Source organism: Phodopus roborovskii, unplaced genomic scaffold (assembly GCF_943737965.1).
Source record: "Phodopus roborovskii unplaced genomic scaffold, PHOROB, whole genome shotgun sequence".
NCBI lineage: Eukaryota > Metazoa > Chordata > Mammalia > Rodentia > Cricetidae > Phodopus > Phodopus roborovskii.
Window position 1 is genome coordinate 31,793,746 of NW_026126469.1, and position 21,630 is coordinate 31,815,375.

The 21,630-nt window shown below is 37.2% G+C and overlaps 1 protein-coding gene across 1 annotated transcript; it reads right to left on the reverse strand.

The window, feature by feature from the left end:
* Positions 1-515: 515 nt before the first annotated feature.
* LOC127226819 (T-cell receptor-associated transmembrane adapter 1) lies at positions 516-19,615 on the reverse strand. The gene is made up of 6 exons (XM_051190943.1): positions 19,594-19,615; positions 19,047-19,157; positions 12,337-12,376; positions 6,223-6,284; positions 4,062-4,150; positions 516-1,415 (listed from the first exon to the last, which is right to left on the reverse strand). Exons 1-6 carry the CDS (start codon positions 19,613-19,615, stop codon positions 1,158-1,160), a joined length of 582 nt encoding a protein of 193 aa, XP_051046900.1. The 3' UTR covers positions 516-1,157.
* Between the last annotated feature and the right edge of the window lie 2,015 nt (positions 19,616-21,630).

Sequence of the window (21,630 nt, forward strand, 5' to 3'; positions counted from 1 at the left end):
ATCTGTCTTATGGAGAATAATAATATGAACACATATCTTTAAATATTTAATTTCCCTTAGGGCACTTAACATAAAGAAGAAACTAGGTAAGTACCCAGATATGTCTTGGAACATTCTCACTAAATATTGTTTATGAACACAAAAAATAGAAACTTGAATAAATTTAAATAGTCTTCAAAATTATTTAGATGGATTCTGATTTAATCAAGAATGAGATACAACACAGACATTAAAATTATGAGACAGAAGTTGGGATGAAGATCAGTGGTACAGCACTTGCCTTTCAGGTGAAAGTCCCTGTGTTTGTTTCCTAGCATCACCAAAGACAAAAGTTAAATATAGTTAAATACAGAAGAAATAAAGCCATAGTATTTTGATACATAAAGAAAATGTAAATGATATTGCATAATCCTCTACTTTTAAGTTAAAACAGAAAAAAGAAACTATATATGTATATGCATATATATATATGTATATGATTATGTCCAGTAAAATATCCATAAATGCAGACAGAAAGTTATTCTTACTAATTATCTCTAGTGGTAGAATTTCTAAATTCTTTTATTTATTTATTTATTTATTTATTTATGTATGTTTTGTAGATTGTTGTAAGGAACATGGATTTATTTTTATAGCAGTTTTTAAACTAATTATGCTATTTACATTTGGAAACATGCTCCTCAAGATTATATTTTTTCTGGCAAAGTACATTCAATTATTATTTTAATTACTAGAAGTTACTGAAATTTCTAATTATTTCACATTGATGAAAGAGAAAATATTTGATTAATATTGTAAGTCATTGACTTTTTCATTCAACATGTCCTAGGGCACATATGTATACATTTTTTAATTTTTCCTAGGTATTACTATATATTTTGTTATCAAGTAATTTAATTTGCAAACTGGATTTTCTTGTTTTACATTTCCTACTTGGATATTTTAAAATTTAATTCATATAACTAATTTTAATGGTATTAGGTTTAGTGTGTGGAGATGCAATTTCTGGAGAACAACGAAGATACCATCCCATCTACAAAAGAGCAGACTATTGTCCTGCCAGTCCTTGTATGTCACGTGAGGTGTGACATGTGAGGATCTTGTTTTCTTAACCATCTGTAATAGCGGCATTATCAGTGAGCTGGGTCATCGGCCAGCTAGGTTGCAGGCTCTCTCTTGGCACGGATCAATCCAAACAGTCTTGCAGGATCATCGTGAACACTTTCCTCTACCTCCTCATTATCTGGTGGGAAACTTGCTACCGAACTGATCTGAGATACGTCAGCATCCATTGCACAAACTTGTGTGTCCTTCTCCTTGTCTGAGAAATTAGCATTCTGTTTCTTGGGCCTTCTTCGTTTCCCTTTGAAGCTGTGGTCAAGTGTGGCATAGCACATCTGATTTTCAGCAGGTACCTGAAAAGAAGGGTGTGTTAGTTGTTCATTGTTGGTCTACTTTTTAGTTTCCAAGACTTCTAAAACTTCCATGGCCTATGAGAAAGAAAATTCTTTTCTGGCTTTAGTTACCTTATTTTGCCAAAGTTGACAGTTAAAGATGACAACAATGAATTAATAGTTAATTCAAGACTTTTGAGTTGAAAAAGAAAAGTATTTACATGAAGCCTCATGGATTGTTTTCCCCATACTCAAAATTTATATGAACATATTAGACCATTTGTCACCTGCTTATATCCTCACCTCAACCTCAACAGTTACTGCCTTAAGTCACTTCTACCAAGAAACTGTACCTTCATTTGTTTAGGAGGGAAAACACAAGATGATAGGGAAGAATTTAACAAATATAAGATGTGCTTTACATATGCTTAATAAATGCTGATTTAATGATTTCAAGGGACGCACAAATACTTCCTCTGCCTCTTTACATTTTTAAACATTCATAAGAATAAAGAAAACATATCTCCTTGCATAACTGACACCAAAGACAGAATGGAACTTGTTACCATTCCTTTCTGTCCTAGAGCTGGGTCAGCATCACAGTGAGAACAGGAGACTAAGGTAACATGGGGGGAAGCAACTGATTGAAACAACAAATGTGTTGTTAGAAACTCCCTAGAGTAAGTCTCAGTTGTATTATGTACAACTGGGGCGCCATGGGTTTAGGTAGCTTCTTGAAAACCATACTGAGTCTCAGTAATCTTGCTTTTAAAATGAATGTGGTAGTATTTCTCTAATAGTGCTGATGCAATTGGTAAATAAAGTTCCTACTGAAGCTGTAATTGTTTAACAGCAGATGATATTATGGTTGTTATAGGCTTCAAACTAAAATCGAAGGACTTCCATTAAATGTAATGTATCTATTTATGTTCAGGATTTACTTCTAAGACCAGGCTAAAATCATATCTGTCAATGGGACCAGAGGCTGAGGAAGTAACATTTGGGTGAAAAAATGTCCCATACCTAAGCAAGTATCTCCCTATTGGTAGAAAGGAAGTGTCTTGGGTTTTTATTTCAGGCAGAAGAGATGGCTCCATTTACATGCTCTTTAGTTTCTTTATCAGACTTGCTACTGTTTAATCATTTTCACAGAATTGCAGTATCTGTCAAATTGATGTTCACACTTTGATCTATTCCCTCCACCATTCATGCCATATACAGCACTTCATTTTTTACTATCCGTCCTTCAGAATCACAGTCTATGGACTAAAGTCTGGATTTCATGCCCTGCTCTTTAAGGTTTTCTATTTGATGCTCAGTACTCCCCTCCTCTGCTCTCTACCCAGCAAACTTGGAAATTCACAGTTGCGCATATTTAGAATTGTCATCTGCCTCAACTTCCCCCAAACAGACTGCTGAAAAGCTATCGATGTTCACTTAGGACCATAGAGTAGTGGTTATTTGTTGGCCTTTGGGACTTTTAGAACTTTCTTATCTTCTTTGGTAGATTCTGCCTTGGATTGCTGTACCCAAGGCCAGAAAGACTAAGCAACTGACCTATGCTGGACCAAACACCCATTGCCTCCCATCTCCCTGGCAGTAATGCCCAAGAGAAAGACTCAGGAATGGGCACATTTGGTGGCATTTTAAAGTTGATATTTACTATCAAGAATAGAAAAAGTATCTTTTCCCTTGAACTGAAAAGAAAAATACACAAGCCTTCAGCGGCTTGTCCAGCCTCACATGAGGAGTCTGCTGATAACAGGATAGAAAGAGGCACGGCGAGGAGAATGAGGAGTGCTTCTCTACGTAATCATCTCAAAAGCAAAACACATTCTCATCTCTGTCTATCACACGAGGCAATACTCTCCCTTTAGCACCAAAGTGGTTGGAATTTCACTCCAAATAATACATGGTGATACTACTGCATTTTATCAGGCAGTGCCAGGGTTTAAAAAAAAAAGAGTCCCAAGAAAGGATCATGGCTGTACATGAAATATTCACTTCAGACTTCCACTGTGCTGGCTTGGTTGAGAGAACTGGGGTGGAGGTGTGTAGAGGAAAGGGTAAAGGAATGTGTGTCCCCAGAAAGAAACACAAACCACAAGGGATGGGAAGAACCCACCCAATTTCCACCTAGTTCAGAAATCAGAGGGAAAAGAGAGCAAAGGAAGTTTTTGTTGTCATGCTTGCTTTGTTTTCTTATTGACATCATTTGCACAATGCTAGGCGAAAGATCATGATCATATCCAGGAAGAAAAGGAAAATTAATAAATTGTAAGATCCTGAAGGACTAGCCTAGGCAGTAGTGAAAAGATATAAGAGGAAATATTTTGGAGAGGAAAGAATAAAACTTTAACTGAACTTTTTGATGGTTTCTGAGCACTATGAAAATTTGGTGCTGTACATGTATATGTGTAAATATGCATGTATGCACAAACAGCTCCTATTGTTCTTGAACTATACCTAACTTTGAGTCTTCTGGTGTTGTTTGAGTTTTGCTCTTGCTTCCGTATTTCCCTGTAGTGCTCAAGTCTCAGAACTTGACATGTGATACATGCCGCAAAACATTTAACAGGGTGCTCCACATGTGTGTCAGAAAACACTTTCTGTGCTCTTGAAACATGTGCATGAACCTGTCAACTTCACGTGTACAGTAAACGTCACCTGGGCAGATGAAGTGGCTTCTTGCATATCGCTTTCAGATCTTTGTGGTCGAGATTTCATTTGCTCATAGCAGTCCTCATCCATTGGTTCTTGGGAGGAGAGGTGATGGAGATTTCCGTGGAAAAATGAAAAATACTGGTTAAATAAAGTGTATGATCCAAACAGTATTTAGCTAAGAATATATGGCATCAAGAACTATTTAACAAGCCTCTTATATGGGCATGCAAAGTTATGGGAGCTCAAACTATTACCAGCAGATCTGACACAGAAGTCTTGCCCACAATATTACAGACAGACAATAAGAAGCTCAAGATGTAGATGTTATCGTAAGGATTTTCTGTACCATAGTAGCTTGTGGGAGTCTCATCTAGACTACTGTTTAAAATGATCTAGAGATCAATGGAATTAATGGGTTGCATGTGTTATCCTATTTATTTAGAGACAGGGTTTCTCTGTATTGTTTTGAAGCCTGTCCTAGAACTAGCTCTGTAGACCAGGCTGGCCTTGAACTCACAGAGATACACCTGCTTCTGCCTCCAGAGTGCTGGGATTAAAGGCCAGCCTGTGTTTTCTACTAAGTGGGTGTGACTACACTCGGTATACTGTGGCACTTGCAAAGTCCATCAATGATTACAGCTTTGTAATTCATTGCAGAAACATTTAAAATATATCATCCTAATTTTGAATAAAATTGCTTAGATTCTGATTTGTGTCCCATCAGACAGAGGCATTTCAGATTGACAGGACTATTTTAAGTCCTCAAGATTGTTCAATGCCTTTCTAATGATATAGAACTTTTGTGCAGTGTCTAACAGCCAACAGACATGTATGTACCCACCACATCCTTTTTGCTAGTAAACCATCCTACTCTGTATCTTTATTCTTCCAAATACATCCCTATACACACCTACTTAGGGTGGCTAGTTACCTGGCCAAAATGTACAATGCACCAATTTGGCCTCAGGAAAGAAGTTATATTTATTATACCAAAAGGTACTTAATAATCTTTCTACCCTCTCTGAAAAACAACATGGGGAAAACACCATAGAGTGGTTTCTCAAATCAGAGTCCATGGAAAACTAGCATCAGAATCTTATATTTTCTTGTTAAGTAGCAGATCTAAACCCAATCCAGAGCATATGAGGTCAGAATCTGGGAATAAACCCATGGCATATTTGGTTTGGAAGTACAGATCTGATGGGCTCTGGGCTATCAGAATTTATATGAATTTAAATATGAGGGCTGAGGTCATAATTCTGCCACATGAAACAGAAGGGACATTATTTTAATATAATATTTCTGGCTTGTTACAGTGCACAAGTTAGAGGATGTTCATAATAGAAAGAAAGACAGTTAAATCTTTGAATCATTATAAGATTCCCATGTCTCTAACTTTGTAATGCTGTATTGGTTTGGGTGCATAAATACTATGGTATGTTTAAATCACAGAAAATCTTTGTGTTGGAGATCTACAAGTAGAATAAACCCAGGGACTATGCTTGTGAAGAGAGTGAAGACTCATAGAGGAGTTGTGGCTTTCCTCATCATCATCCAAAGAGATCAGCTCACAGCCGCTTGCTCCAAGAACTTCAGAGAGTTTTGTTTGGAGCGAAGGTTCAAGTGAAGAGTACTTGCAGAAGAATAAAAGCACAAACCACTTGGCGGTGACTTGGTTCTGCTTTCTCCCCGGCTTGCTATCAATCCAGCCCCAGGTTCTCCACTTAAAGAGAACAGGCTAAAATACGGGAACTAAGAGAAAGTGTTCATTCCTTTGGCCCATAAGCCTGTACACAGGGTTCTATATACAGGAACACAAAATACTGTTTCTGTGGATCATATTCTGTTCTAGAAATGGCCTTATTTCATAGATTTCTGTGTGTGTCAAAATTAGTGGGAATAGAACCCTCTATTGCTGTTCTAGTGGTTATGTATTGTTGTTACAGGAGAAAAATGAAGCACACAGAGAAATGGGAGCTGCTGGCTTGCACTGACTATCACAGTGCAATGTACGTTGTGACCCTTGCAAACAAATCCTTATGCAATATACTATTTATAACTTACGGCTTTTAGAATGCCTAACTGTGATGGCTTTCAAAATGAGACATCTCAAATTGTTGATGGAGTTATGTGGGGTTTTTTGACATGGAAAAATAAAACTTACCTGGGATTATATTATTTAAGTTACCGTAAATTGGAATATCTTCAACATAATAATCATCACCTCTGTAACAGGGGAAAATAATTTTCTTCATTAGATAAAATCCACTTTACACTTAATAAAATTTAATTATAATTACTAAGTAATAATTGGTTAACTAATAACTAATTTCTCAGCTAACTTCTAGTAAACTACCATATGTTCTTGTTCAGTCTCAGACTCCTATGGTAGAAGTGACCATATATGAATGAGTGAAAGCATGAAACATGTATTTGTGTGTGTATGTGACCATGTGTGTGTCTCTCTGGGTGTATGTCTGTGTACATGCCAAGTAAAAGTTGAGAATGGAATCTTCTTTCAGGAATGCATTAGGGACTTTCTAATATATTTTGTTTGTTTTTTATTGGTTTAATTCTCAAAGACATCTTGATTTTATAGATAAGGGACGTGAAATACACAAACATTACAGGACTTCTCTATTTCAAGGTCATTGGGTCAAAAGAGTAGAAAAGAGCAGAGCTAGGATTAGAATGCAGATTGGCGGTGCTCTTAGCTCTACTGTCTGTTTTCTTGCTACCAGTACAGTTCTGAAAGGTCCTTTAAAGCTACATTTGTTAAGTAAATTCTGTAGATTGATGTTGGTAGATGGAATACAATGATTGACAACATACTGCACTTATAGTGCAACTATAGCCAGGAGAAGTCTGAGACTCAGATAGGTTAATTTATTAACTAACTTAGTTTTATGAGCAACATCAGAACTAATTACCAGTTATGAGAATTTCCCACTCTGTCAGGGCTTATTAAACCCTTGGGCCAGTCCTATAGAATGGTAAGATTCCCTGTACTGCACACACTAGGAATCAGCAATACATAGGAATTAAGTAGCCAAACACACAGTCAGTTATTGTAGAGCTGGAGTCACAATGCAAATTTTATTGCAAAGTCCAATGCTCTACCCATATCCTAAGGAAGTCATACAGAAAGATACATAATAAAAAGGCATTAGGGAAACAGTCCATATAAGATCATATAAAGACTATAGTTTCCTGTCTGTCTAGTCAAGAGAACTAACAGGGTTACACAAATATTGGCTCCTGTTAAATTTCCTTCTTGTTTTACGTGAATAATGCTGTTGTCACAGTAAATACCTTACCAATGTCACCAGGCAGTCCTGCTGATATCACTCTTATTGGCAGGGTAGGGACAGAGGAACATACCATTTGGAAAACGAAATAGGACCAACTGTTTTCACTTTGACATTACATGTCACAGTGAGCTGGAAGGAATTATAACCAAAGAAAAAGGGAGTCATCCCAAGGTGCGGCACCAACAGTGCTTCCCATACTTCTTAAAGAGTGTATATAAATACTAAATAGGTCTCCTTAAACAACAGTTCAAAAAATGCCCACACAAAATGGCTTGGAATGCCCAGATGCTGGCCTACATTTCACTTATCCGATAGTGAAAGATCTCATCTGTAATATTTTTTCCATCCAGTACACCTTAGTATAGGAACCAATGGTCTTGATCCTGGCTTTCCCCTGGATATGCAGAAAATATTATAGCAAAAGTTGAAGACATTTCATAAGATGAGACTTCTATTTTCCTAGCCCACAGAGATAGCAGATACAACCTGCAAATGATAAATCATGTCCAAAAAAATGAATATCACTCTATTCCCTATGAATGAAAAATAAGATGTGATTTATAATGCAGTGCCCCATGTCTGCAGGCTGGTCTCAAGTGATTAATCACCTCAAATAAACTATTATTCAGAAACAGCTGCTTAACGAACAAATTAAAAAACGTGTTTTTACTTAGCAATGCCAAATAGCTGCAGCTTATTGCAGACATGTAATAAATGTCAACAGCCAATGTTTGGCAATATTTTTTGTGGAAGATTACAATAATTGCTGCTTTTTTCTTCTGCAATGCTGAGAATCAAATGTCAGGTCTTGTGCATGTTAAGTAGGTTGTCTTCCTCTGAGTTACATACCCAGCTCCTGTAGTGATAGCTTTTTAAAAAATTAATAACTGAGCTCATAACTGAGAGAATAATATATCCTGAATTTGGGGTCAAGTCAGAGTGTCAGTCTGGGCATGTCTGAAGAGGAACTGTAGCCATCAGGTACATTTGAGGTCTTTTATGCTCTGGCTAGGCCTAGTGTGCCAGTCTCAATTTTCTGCCTGTGGATCCAGATGAGAACTCTCAGCTCCTTCTACAGCACTATGTCTGTCTGCACACTGCCATGTCCTGCCATGTGATAATGGACTAAACCCTGCAGTGACTCACTTCTTCAAACAAGTCCACACCTACTCCAACAAGGCGACATCTCCTAATAGTGCCATTCCCTATGGGTCAAACATTCAAATACATGTGTTCGCTTGGGCAGCACATATACAAACATTTAAACACATGTGTCTATGGGGGGTCATTCCTATTCAAACCACTACAGGAAGCAAAACCTAAAGGGTCCTTGGTGACTCAGAGACAGAGACATGAGCATTTCAAGTATAAAGCACCAGGGTCCCCAGGGCTGCAGATGGGCCAGCAAAACAAAATTAAGACTGACCCTATGGAATTCATTGGTCACCTTGGTAAGAGTTAAGTTAGTGAATTGGAGGCTCAAAGACTGAATGGTATAGAATCAAGAATTCCAAAGAGAAGAGGATGCCAGCAAATTAAGATCAGAATGCAGCTAGAAAAGGTGTATAGTAGACAGGCAGCTAATGTAGCGATGTACCATCAGGCCGGTATTTTCTCATTTGTTATCTTTTAAAGTATGGGCAACACAGTGTACTTAAAGATTAAGGCAAAGACACAAGCGAAGCAGAAAGAACAGTAAAGCGGAAGAGGAAGAGCAAGCTGCTATGGGTGTTCCTGAACATGTGATTGCCAAACTGTGCCTTTCCTCATCAAGAACTGCGAGACAGGAATTATTAACCCCCCAAATAGGGAGCGGGAGGGCCCCAAAGAGAAAGGCCTGATCCAGAAGAAGCATGTAAACCATATAATCCAAACAGCATCAGAGTTTCTATCCATTACCCTTGCCAGTAAAAAGATCACCATATTTTTTAGATGTTAAACCTGAAGTTTACAGATGCTGAATATTTCCCCAAGCATGCAAATAAATGATGATAAGAATTCCACTAAATTTCTGATTTCTTTGGATATCAGACCAATAATACATCCACTGTGTAACTTTCTTACACAAATAGAAAAGAGGAAAGGATTGTATATGATTTATTTCAAGAAAAAAATGAGGCAGCTCTAAGATAAATAACATGGAGTGTGTATTTTCTGTTCTGTAAATTCAAATGTTATGTTGTCCTTGAGTTGAACTTATTTGTGATCTTCTGGTACAAAAAGGACAGGGGCTTGGGCAAAGAGGAAGAGCAGAGAAAAATTTTATTTCCCTCTAACTTAACAGATACTGCAGAACCAGGAGAGTGAAAAGGGAACCCAGTATGATGGACATGTGTTTGCTTCTGACTGAAGAGGCTTCGGTTCTAGCTCCACCTCAAAAGAGGTTGGTTTCTATGTTTTCTGTTGATGGTTTTACATTTTAGTGAGTGAAGATAATGGTAATTTTATTTTACTGAGTCTCAATGCCTCCTTGCAAAAGTATTTTTGATCTTCAATCCACACAATCAAAAAAAAAAAAAAAAAAAGTGGACTAGTTATATGTTCAGAAGTTTAGGAATTAAGGTAACTTTTGTGCCTAAGTGGGGGATTATTACAAAAGGCAATAGACATTTAAGGCATTTATTATCAGGCAACAGATGATTAAATCTTTGAGGAAAAGATTAGATCTTTCCATTTTGTGGTTTTATCGTTGGAAGACTGTTCTCCAGGTGACTTCGGAGCATCCCTGTATCATTTGTAATGCTCAAGGATAACCAGAGTATGTATGAAACAGTAGATGCAACACCATGGGATAAAGAACTGGCTGGAAAAGCCCAGGCTTGGCTCCAGTCTCCATAGAGACAGAAGCTTTCACAGTTTTAGCTGTCACTTTGTCTCTGGGGTGTAAAAGCCAAAGCTGGCTGATTTCTGATGTTGCTCACTAACAATGTAAGTAAGACACATGCAGGTGAGATGCTGTGCCCCAGGCAGCATCCAGGCAGCATTTGTCCTAGCCTCAGGAACAATTCATGGTGAATGTGAGGTCTCTTTGTCCTTTACTGCATAATTGTAAATTTTAACCTCTTTCCATGCTACACGTTGTGTGTATTACTGTCTCCCTTGCTAGACACGGCAGGTAGGAAAGCGTAGCTCAAGATGTAATGGGTGTAAGTGCTTAAACTCCTATGCCTGATGGTTGATATTGGTGATGATCTTTGTTTTCCTTCACATAGGAGGAGTTTACTCTTTGAGAATCAATGATCTTAGTTTATAATTTTCTAGTGTAGTACTTATTCTTGAGGGATAATTTGCTAAATGAATGAATGTTACATAAGAACCAGCCTTATTCCCACATCTATAGTACAGATAAACCCAATCTGCTTTGAGATGGGTAATGTACCAATTTTCCTTTCCAACTTTGCTCATGCTAATACCAAAGCTATCAACTTAGCCTAGCTAAACAATCAAATGATAAAACTTTTAAAAGCACTGTATCTTTTTTTTTTTTTATTTTGAAATAGGCTCACTTTATGCAACCCACACTAGCCAGAAACTCAGAATCGACTTTCCTATCTTGCCTTCCTAGTGCTGGGAGCACCACACCTGGCATGTCATATCTTAATTGCCCTTCAAATGTCAAGAATAAAGTTAATCATAAAAGAGAGTTCTCATGTTTATTGTTAGCAAGTCATTCTTGATGGCATGAAATTATCTCACACTAAAGATTCCAGTATGAAGAATAGCCACAAAAATTTGTATGCAGAGAATCTATCTGCAACTGTATCTGTAAGAGACATTTTAAAATAAACTATTATTGAAAGTCATCATAGAGTCCAAATGCTTCAAAGCCTGTCCTGTCCATCCAGTTACAAAGCTCATCCAAAGATTTCTCAGTCCACCATTTTGGAATATTTGAAGAACCCTGAAGAATACGCTCCTTATTTGGATTTTCATTCCTAAAATGGAATATTCAATATAACAATACATTTGAGTTATAATATTCTATCTAGAAAAATGAAATTTCATTACTATGATTCATGCTCTAGACTTTCTCATAAAAATATATTGTACAAACTGGGCATGGTGGTGCACATCTTTAATCCCAGTACTTGAGAGGCAGAGGCAGGTGGATATCTGTGAATCTGAAGCTAGCTTGGTCAACATAATGAGTTCCAGGATATCCAGAGAGACCCTTTCTCAAAAATAAAAAATTTAAAAATATATACTGTACACTTTCTGTATAACTAAGCCAGGAAGTATTAAAGAGACGAATTTAAGTATTATTTTAAAAGTATAAATTCATCACATTTCACTATTGATTGAGATCACCCTTGGAAATAACATGCCACTAAACAAGTGTGTGTGTGCGTGCGTGCGTGCGTGTGTGTGTGTGCGTGTGTGTGTGTGTGTGTGTGTTGAACACACACACACACGTTTCTCTTCTATTTGTTTTGTTTGCTTTTTGAGACAAAGTCCCTATATTCCCCAGGTTGACCTCAAAATTCACTATATAGCCCAGGCTGGCTATAAACTTGTGTTCTTTTCTGTCTTGACCTTTCCATTGCTGGTTTTACTGGCATGAACCATCTGGCCTTGTAATTTTTCTTAAGTCTTAGGATGTTTTATAGACTTCCTTCTACTCTACATTCAGAAGTATCACCCTATATAAAATTAGACTGTTCTCTTAAGTTCTCCTTAGTTGTAATACAGATATCTGTATCAGATATTAGTGAGAGTTTTATAGATGCCACATTAGACTATCTTTTTACTCTTTGCTCAGCTCTTTGATTGACTTGATGCTGTTTTAATAACTGGATGATAATGTTATGGCTTCCAATTTTCAGATGAGAGTAAAATAATTGTAATTTACTTTTCATTTTCTTTTAGAGCAGCTAGTAACATTTCTGAGGCAAATATATAAGCAATATGGTATTTGTTACTTTTCGTATTTAGTTGGAAATAATAATGCATTATTCATTTTAACACACCTTGGAATGTAGTCATCAGGGTATCTGTACATCATTTTATCTGAAAAATATTAAAAATATACAAATTAAAAGAATTATTTACACATTTAAAACTATTTCATGAAGTGTTCTGAGGGGAGCAAAGCCTCAGTGTAATTTAACAAATTTTGTCAAGCCATAACAGCTCCTACTAATTGAACTTGGAAAGATATGATTTGCAGGTGATTTGAGGGTACCCAAGGGGTGCCTGTGCTAGTGGTTACTCCCAGGCATGGCAGGATCGTGAGTCACTGGAACTTTTAAGAATATTTTCTAAGGGAAAACCCTTGAATCACCTAGAACATTGGTGTCAGAAGGGCTTAACCACATTCTCATGTGACTGCTTGGTAGTTCCTAGAAGGTAGTGATAAATAGGAACAAAAATGACTGCTCTCTTTCTTCTCCTGACTGGAGATATGATCAGTTACTCTAACATGTACACTTGCCTTTTCTATCTCATATGAAATGACAAGGAGTAGAGCCTATGCTATCACTGTCCAGACTTTGAACTTCCTAGAACTATACGCTAAAGAAAATCCTTCTGTTTATAAAGTTAACTGCTTTAGTGTCTTGTTGTAGTAATCTAATGGATAAAGACATCTTCCTTTATGAGACAACCATATTTGAGATGCAAACCAGACAACTTGGGCATAATGTTGAACTAGATGCACAACTATTTTGTGCATAGAAAACAATGAGAAACTGGGACTCTCTTTCTGTCACCCTTGTTCCTGGTCATTGTGAAACATGGACATAGTTTCTGCTGTTGAATTCCAGTAACACATCTGGGTTTTTCTGTTACTTCTGGTTTTGATCAGGTTTGTTCTAATAGATTTTTCTAATGACAACAACAATAATAGCTCAAAATGAATCTTGAAGGTGGCATCTCAATGGCAAATAATTTGCTAAATGCATGTTTATTTAAAATAAATTTGGAAATGTAGTTTTTGAGGACTATTTTATGAAAGTAATAGATTCACACTAAATTATTGAAATTAATGGATTTAGAAATATTCAGGGTACAGTTAAAATGCTTAATATCAACTTCATTTTAGAAATTTTATTACCTATTCATCAATGATTTATACGCTAAACTAAAGGGATGCATGTAATATGACATTTATCATATTTGAATTTCTTACTATTAAAGAGGCACAGAATAAGTTATTCTGAAGTTATTCTATAAAGACTGCTATCATCTCAGTCTCTGACATCATAAACTAAAGGGCCTCACAATTTTAATATATGGAAAACACAGTGATCTGGGAAAGAACTAGCAGGAATCATTCTACATAACTGAGTCAATCACCAAACAACTGGGAAATTTATTTTAGGTAAATATATGACAGTGAAGTAGACTACACTAGAGAGGTTGCTAATTATTACAGAACAATTAGCTGAAGTATTTATGAAAGTGATCACATCAGTGAAGGAAATGAACAACCAAATGAGGGACATTCTTGCAGAACACATCTTTTAAGCTGCCACAGAACCCAAAATGATGGAAGTAATCCATTTGGGATGTCAGAAATACAGTTGTTCTAGCCTTTAGGAAATTCCCTACCATGAAACTGCATCTAATATGAAGTTACTTTCGGGTGCTTTCAGATTAGTCTTTTGAACAGTAATGCTGATGAACCCTGGAGGGAGCCTAAAAGGGTCAAAAAAGACACATCACAGTAGTCTCCTTAAGGTGTAGCAAAATCAGGAAGCATGAGAAAATAATGAATATCAATAAACAAAGAGTAAAACAAGGTCAGAAAACTATAAAGTGGAAAAAAAGCATGATATAGCATGTATTTATATCTATATTTAGAAAAGGAGCCACATATACTCAGATCATTGGGTACTTTTAAGATTTGCTTGGTGTCATTTGAATAAGAGATGTCCCCCAAAGTATTGAACTTTGATCACTTGGTCTCCAGCTCATCATTCTGTCATCCTGTCTGAGGAAGTTTGGGAGGTACAGCATCTCTGGAGAAAGTATGTCACTGGGGATGGGCTTTGAGAGTTAAAAGCCATCGCCTGCTCCCAGATAACGCTCTCTCTCTCTCTCTCTCTCTCTCTCTCTCTCTCTCTCTCTCTCTCTCTCTCTCTCTCTCTGCTTGACCTTGAGGACATGAGCTCTCAACTTATTGCTTGATCTGCCATGACCCTTGCTTGGGCTGCCGTGGCCCATGCCTCCTACCATGACAGATCTGCGTTCCTCTGGAACCGTAAGCTCAACTTCTTTCAGAAGTTTCCCTGATAATGATGCTTTATCACAGCAACAGAAAAGTAACTAATGCACTTAGAATTAAATACGTCTGTAAGAATATGAACTCTAGGATGATGTCTCATGGAACATATTCATGGTTGGGAATTAGCTAAGATTGGATTTGGTACCATCTCTGTAGGGCACTTACTATGTGACAGTATGAAAATTATTCTAAAACGATGCTTATTAGTTCATCTGTACAACAGAACAGCAAACCCAGCATCGTGGAGTGGATATGGAAAATAATTAAAACAATGTCAAGACATTTTATAAAATGACAAAGCTACTCATCAGTATCATATGGTCTAAAGCCATATCATATAAGCCACAATTTGTACTTATTGAATTGGAAAGTCTTCTTATAAATGAGTTAACTGGAATAGGCATATTATTCAGTTAATAAAGTGAAAAATAGAATATAAGTAAAGTTTGATTTGGAAAGAAATCACTGAAATTTTACCTTTATAAAGGGGATTGCCATTGGTTAAACATTTTTCCTTATAAAAATAATGAATATTTTTTTTAAAATTAAAAAATAAAGAATATTAGGCTATGTAGCTCCGTTGCTCATCTAGCACACTCAAAGCCCCTAGTTAGATCCCCAGCACCGTATGAACTGGTTTTGGTGGTGCATGTCTCCAATCCCAGCAATTTGAAGGTCAAAATAGGAGAAACAGGAATTTAAGGTCATCCTTTACTACATATTAAGTTTGAGGCAAGCTTGAGGTACATAAAACCTGTTCTCAAAATTACACTAAGACAAAAAAGAATATAATTTAGTAATAAGAATAAAGAAAATTGGATGTCCCATAAAATATTTTCTCAAATTAACAAATATTTTTATGAGATTATAAAATAAAGACTTTTATGTAAAAGTATTTGTAATATGAATGCCCGTGCCTGGAAAACATACTCATGTAATGTTTGAAAGAGTAACTCTAGAGTAGAGAAATGCAGTTGGATGTTTCATCCCTAGAATAAAAAAAGAAAAAAAAACTATAAAGTTTTGTGAGAAAAGTTGAATAAAAGCAGCTATGTACAAGATATTATGAAGTTCTTAAATAGAATGAAAGGTGTATAAAAACAATATAAAATAACAAAACAAGATAACTGCATAAAGGACATTATACATCAGACCAACTGCAGAAGAAACACTGTGAAAGCAGATTTGAAAAGTCCAAGGTCTTCTAAGGCTGCCCTAACCTTAGAAAATAAATGTGTATTTGGATGATAGCTAGCCTATCACTGCTTGGGTAATTTTAGTTTTTAAACTCCTTCCTAAGCAGGTTAATAGGCAATGATCTCTTGCTAAGCATGAAGGTGAGCAAGCTCAGGCTCCTGCAAAGACCTTCTCTGTCCCAGAGGCTCAGAAGTTTATTTATGAAAAACGGTATGATTTAAATGCTGCCTCATCATCTCAGTGCTACATGGCCAAATTGAAAACTGTGCTCTGCTGCAAAGTGTGCAAGATCATGATGGAGAAGAGCTGGGTGAGGTTCCCCACCCTCCCCTGTGATGCAGATGCAAGGCTTGCGGTTGGTGTATATGAGGCAGGCTATGATGCCAAGGCATTTGCTTTTATGTTTTCCCTTTACAGTGTCCACTCCTGTCCGCACACTCTGTTGCAGCAAGAAATGCCAGCACATGTCTGAAACACTAACACTGAACTCTTCCTTCTGATGCATTTCAGTCAAAAGTATGCCACGGTCTAGCGAAAAGAAGGTTCACTGATAGGACTGATAGACAAATCACATGCTTGTTTATTCTTTTGAAATCAAAGAGGAAGAGTTGAATAAATAATAGTATTCGGGTTAATGGAAGAAGGAAACACATTATCTGGAAAAGAAATGAATACACCCCTCCTAAAGACTTGGACAAGCATTGAATAAAGACTTAAATTTTGGAAAGCAAAGAGGGGGCTCATTTTCAAAGCTTCCAGCTGGCTGCTACATAAAGTACCAAGACAAGGCTTGTCTTATCTATCTGATTGAATATACAGATATTATGCTGTCGCTGGAAGGAGAGTTCCTTTTGTAAGCTATTTAATACAACCCAAAGTCACTTCAATGACTGTTGGCCAAGGAGGAGTCATATCGTGCAAGTTTCTCAGCCACAAAGAGTAGCACAAAGATGCTAACACAAAAGTGAGAAGAGGCCAATAGCAGGAGCATTACATTTACAGACCAGATGGAGAAAACTTGCCGATGTGACAAAATCTCCTGTAACCCTTCTTGCTGAAGAAACAGTGTGAGCCCAAGCCTCCAGCATCAGGGAGGAACTCAGTGCTTGCAGAGACAATTCCAACTGCCTGTAGTCTCTGGGACACAATAGTAGCATCTGTTCCCGGGAACTGGAAAAGAGGGTAGGGTGGATATGCACACTTGAGGAAAGCTGTTGGGAGTGGCTGGACAGTGGTGAAGGTAAATGAGAGTGTCTGGCAATTGTAGAATGCCGATAAAGCTGCTGTAAGGCTAATCATCTTAGGTTTGCACATCAATCTATACAGTGTGTTCCACCTAAGACGTATATATCAAATCAAGTGACCTGAGATCCACTGATGTCTGTCAGGAACCAACCACACCAAAGCCTCAAAACACCCACTGAAAAGGAGTTGAAGATGACTTGCAGCAACACAGCTCTGTCGGCAAAAGCCCTGGATGTTGTTAATTTGGTAAATAATATAAATATGGGGACAGGAAGTTAGTGAGGAGCTACAGAGGATCTACAGGGCATGGACGTGGCTGGAGCAGCAAAGAGGCTTGGGGAATGATGCCTACTGAAATAATGTACTAGAGTTAAATGAAGTGGTGATTACTATGGAAAAAAGGGAAGGAAGTCAGGTCCATGAGCTTTGTGATGTGGACTATATGAGATACACAACCAACCTGCTAAGTCCCAGCACTGTGCTAAGATATATGCAGGGTTTCTTTTTCTCACAAGACCTTTATAGTCTGCATGGTGCTTTCCATTGCTGCAAAGGAAACTGAGAATCAGAGAAGTAGCTGCTTGCACAAAATCTGACACCTGAAACCTAAAATCAGAATGAATTTTAATTCACAACAGATTTGATTTGCTTTAAAAGCCATGCTGCTAAAAATCGGATGACTGGCATTAATCAAAAGAAAGACATCATGCATTCAGTTTATTATTTCCTATTTTCAATTTTTTTCTCCACAACACTACTTTTAAAAAATAGAACAGTTTGTGGTAAGGCTGGGACAATTATGGCTTGCTTATATAATTGAAAAAAAAAAGAAATCAAACCTATCATGCAAAACTAAATGCAAAGTTACTGCTTCTATCTGTTTGATGGAAAATGGTCTGGATAAGGACAAATAAAATCTAATGCACAAAGCACCAAAGGTGAAAATTATAAAAGCTGCTCACATTGGGGTATGCGAAACTACTGTATTTCCAGCTTGGGTGCTCAGGCACAGTTCTGATATTGGATTGCTATGTGACCTCAGTTATGTCACTCATTCTCAAGTACCTCTCAGTTTCAAAAATCTGCATGACAATGACTTCTTCACTCTTTGTGCTGCATTAGCAATACTTGGGAAGCTTCTTCTAAGTGGATCAAGGATGCAGTCTACAATTTGATCAGCATTTATATTAGCTTCGTGCAGATTTTCTTAGACATATGCGCTCTGTTTAACTCCAGCTTGCTTAGTTTTAGGTCTTTTTTATGAGTTTGAAGAAAGTACTTGTATTCTTTAAAAAAAAAAATCATTCCTGACCACTTACATACAGCTCCAGCTGAAGTTTCTCTGTCCTTAGAATATTAGGGCATCTCCCTCCCAGAGACAGATGAGCTTTGCGTCAATTGGACACTGATCCAAGTATTCGGTGTGCATATGCCAGATGCCTACAATGTACAGGTTGTGGGCATTATACCATGTGTAGGTAGAAGCCACCTGGTTCAAAAGGACAGGTTCAAAAGGACAAAGCTAATAGTGGTAGTGACGAACCCACTGGCCTGTTCCAAACTTGCTGTGTAGGAACAGACCCTGGTTAAGTCTGTGGCTCTTCCAGTCAGTGCTGAGCCCTGTGGCTAGAGCCTAGGGGGAGGGGGTCGCTGGGGCTGAACAGCTTCAGTACAGCCTTGAGAGACAACTCTTCACTTTTGTCACCGCAGGATCGCCATTTCCTGATTTGTTCATTTAGAAAAGCCTGCTTACCAGGATAATTCCTTCCAGCTGTCACACTCCTGAGGCAGAGATAAAGCTAAGTTTGGGAGCTTCTTCTCATGTCTCTAATGCTGCTATTTTATTCTTAAAGAGAGCTCTTGCGGTGAAAACGATACCATATGGGTTTCCCCTGTTACAAAATGCTGTTAATGACATTTCATAATGGTGTCTGCTCCAGAGGTTTTTCCAGTGACGCCAGGGTCTGCATTCAAGCAGGTACCATACAACAAATTGTCAGAAGGTCTTACCTCGTCGCCTCTTCTCTACATAGTGGGAAATATTGAAGATCAACGATATAACCAGAGCCAAGCCCAAGAAGGCTAGAAGTCCCCAGAGGAAAAAGGGGCATTCAGAGTTTCCTGGAAACAAAAGTAGATATGTCTGTGATACAGCAGCTTACCACACATATGATTTACACCAGCAAATGCCAAGATTCAAACCAGTGTGTTTAGCTGAGGTTGGTGGTTCACACCAGTGAGCGTGACATTTGAGAGGCTAAGGTGACATAATGGCAGGAGTCTGGGAAAGCCTGGGCTTCAAAGGAAGGGTTTGTCACAAAATTAATAAGTTAATTAATTTCCTTCTCTTGTAATAAATGACAAATCTCCCAGAACATTATTAAACATTGACAATCAGATATTTTCAGATTTCAAAGTGTTGATAAGTCTCTGGATTCAGTGTGATTAAAGCCAGGTTTTCATATTTTTAGTGTCAATAAATTTAAAGATAAATTCAGCTATTAAAAGGTGACAAGTAGTAACATATTATAAGATCTCAGTTCAAAATCAAGATTACCCTGATAGCCCTGCACCTTCATTTCGTAGACGCTTTCCAGACTTTATTCTTCAGACTAAAATTTTATTTGTGCTTTTTTTTTTTTTTTATGAAATCACTCAGTCCTTTTCATCAGCCCTGGGACTGTGACACATTAGATATTGGGATGAAACAGTGATTCTGCAATCATTGCATTGTAGCACAGTTTTATTAGCATGGGCCACAAGGACCTTTCCTCACACTGAGTATCCTATTAATGGACAGGGGAGAGTTCACTGATGTGAAGGGCTTCTCTTTTCATTTTATTTCTGAGCAACAAAAGGAGCTAGGTTGGTTATTGCCAGTTGATCACACCAGGTAACACATTGTTACCTCCATACATTGATGAACAACTATGAACATAACAGACCAGAGCTGGCATATCAGTCAAGCCATCATGACCCATGCCACACATTGATCCTAGAAGAGTAACTTCTAATTCTCTGATATAAAACCAGTATCAATTAGATAGATATCTCCCCTATGCCAGAGCCTATACCCAATACTAAAAAATCAAAAATTTAAAACAAAACAAAACTAACCAGCTAACAAAGATGGTGCCTTCGAGAAACTTCTTTGTGAGGAACAGATGCTACATGTGTAATTAGAACTGCAAGCTGTAAATAGCTTACAAGTGAAAACAGCTATAAGAGAGACCACCATCCTTCAAAGTCCCTACTCTCTCAACATGAGACCAAGGCAGAGGCCATTTTAGAACCTTTGAGGAAATTACAATATCACGTTGTGAATATTGTATATTCACATATACAATAACAAGGAGGGGGTTAAAAACTTAACAGAGGAGAAATCTGAATTGCTTCCCTCACCTGTCTTTAAGCATTAAATGAGGATGCTGGGTGTCAATGAAAACAGCTTTTGTGTTTCTCTACTGTTTCCTCTGTCTCAAATATGATGCTTGGATTGTGACTGTTTCTTTGACTTCTTGTTTAGTTGCCCTCAGGTGTTTGTGTGTTTAAGCGGTCATCACTGATTTTTTTTAAATAAACATGCTCAGGCATATAAAGAATTAGTTGTACTGCATATGTGTTTATGACATAGACATGCACATTCATAAACTATAATTCACAGGTCATTTGCTTGTATGTGTGGGAATGTGTGGAAGCGGGCTCATAAAGACCAGAAGGGGCTGTTGGGTATCTCATTCTCTCACTCTTGGCCTTGTTCCTTTTAGGCAGTTTCTCACTGAACTTTGAGCTCAGTTGGCAGTCAACAAGCTCCAGTATGCTACTGCCTCAACAATGCTGGCTTTACAGACTCACAAGAAGACACACCCAATGGTTTGGTTGTTTTGCTTCTTAAATGTGGATGCTAGGATCAGAACTCACTTCTTCCTGTTTGCACTCTTACCCACTGACCCATCCCTGAACTTTATATAATTGTTCCAGTTTAACCTAGTTTGAACTCCATTTAAAGCCAGAAATCTTTGTTTACTAATTATGTGATATTTAATTTAATTCTGTTATTATTTCTATACCTTCAGGATACCATACGCAATTGAGAATAGGGCTATTTCTGACTCTTTCTGTGAAAACATATAATATGTTCTTCATAAAATAATTTTCAAGTGTTAATTAATAATGGAATAATAGCTGATAATGATAATAAAATGTGTTTGTTTTTCTTCTTTAAAGGGGAATATTTATGTTTCACAAAATGCAAAAATACAAAAATCCTTAATAATGCCCTGTGCAATATTTTTGTTAAAAAACACCAAGTTTTTTATGGGGCAGCAATTAATATATTCCTCATGAACAAAATTCCACCAAATATTATGAGCATTCTATAATATAATAGCTACTATGAGCATTCTATAATATAATAGCTATTAACTATATCAAATATACTTAGAAATTCTACATATAACATGATACTGTATATATACATGAAACTATTTATTTGATTATTTTTTTATTTTGTTTGTTTGAAACAGTTTGGGTAACTCAGGCTGGTCTTGAACTCACTATCATGAAAAATAAAGGCCCAGAGACCGATATTGGG

What these genes read in the sequence shown, in the direction of transcription:
- LOC127226819 (XM_051190943.1), bottom strand. Translation starts at nt 19,615, where the DNA reads ATGAAGGTGCAGGGCTATCAGG. An exon ending in GAAGGTGCAGGGCTATCAGG is followed by an intron (nt 19,158 to 19,593) that starts GTAATCTTGATT and finishes TTTTGTTTCCAG; the next exon opens with GAAACTCTGAATGCCCCTTT. An exon ending in AAGCCACTTCATCTGCCCAG is followed by an intron (nt 1,416 to 4,061) that starts GTGACGTTTACT and finishes CCTTCTTTTCAG; the next exon opens with GTACCTGCTGAAAATCAGAT.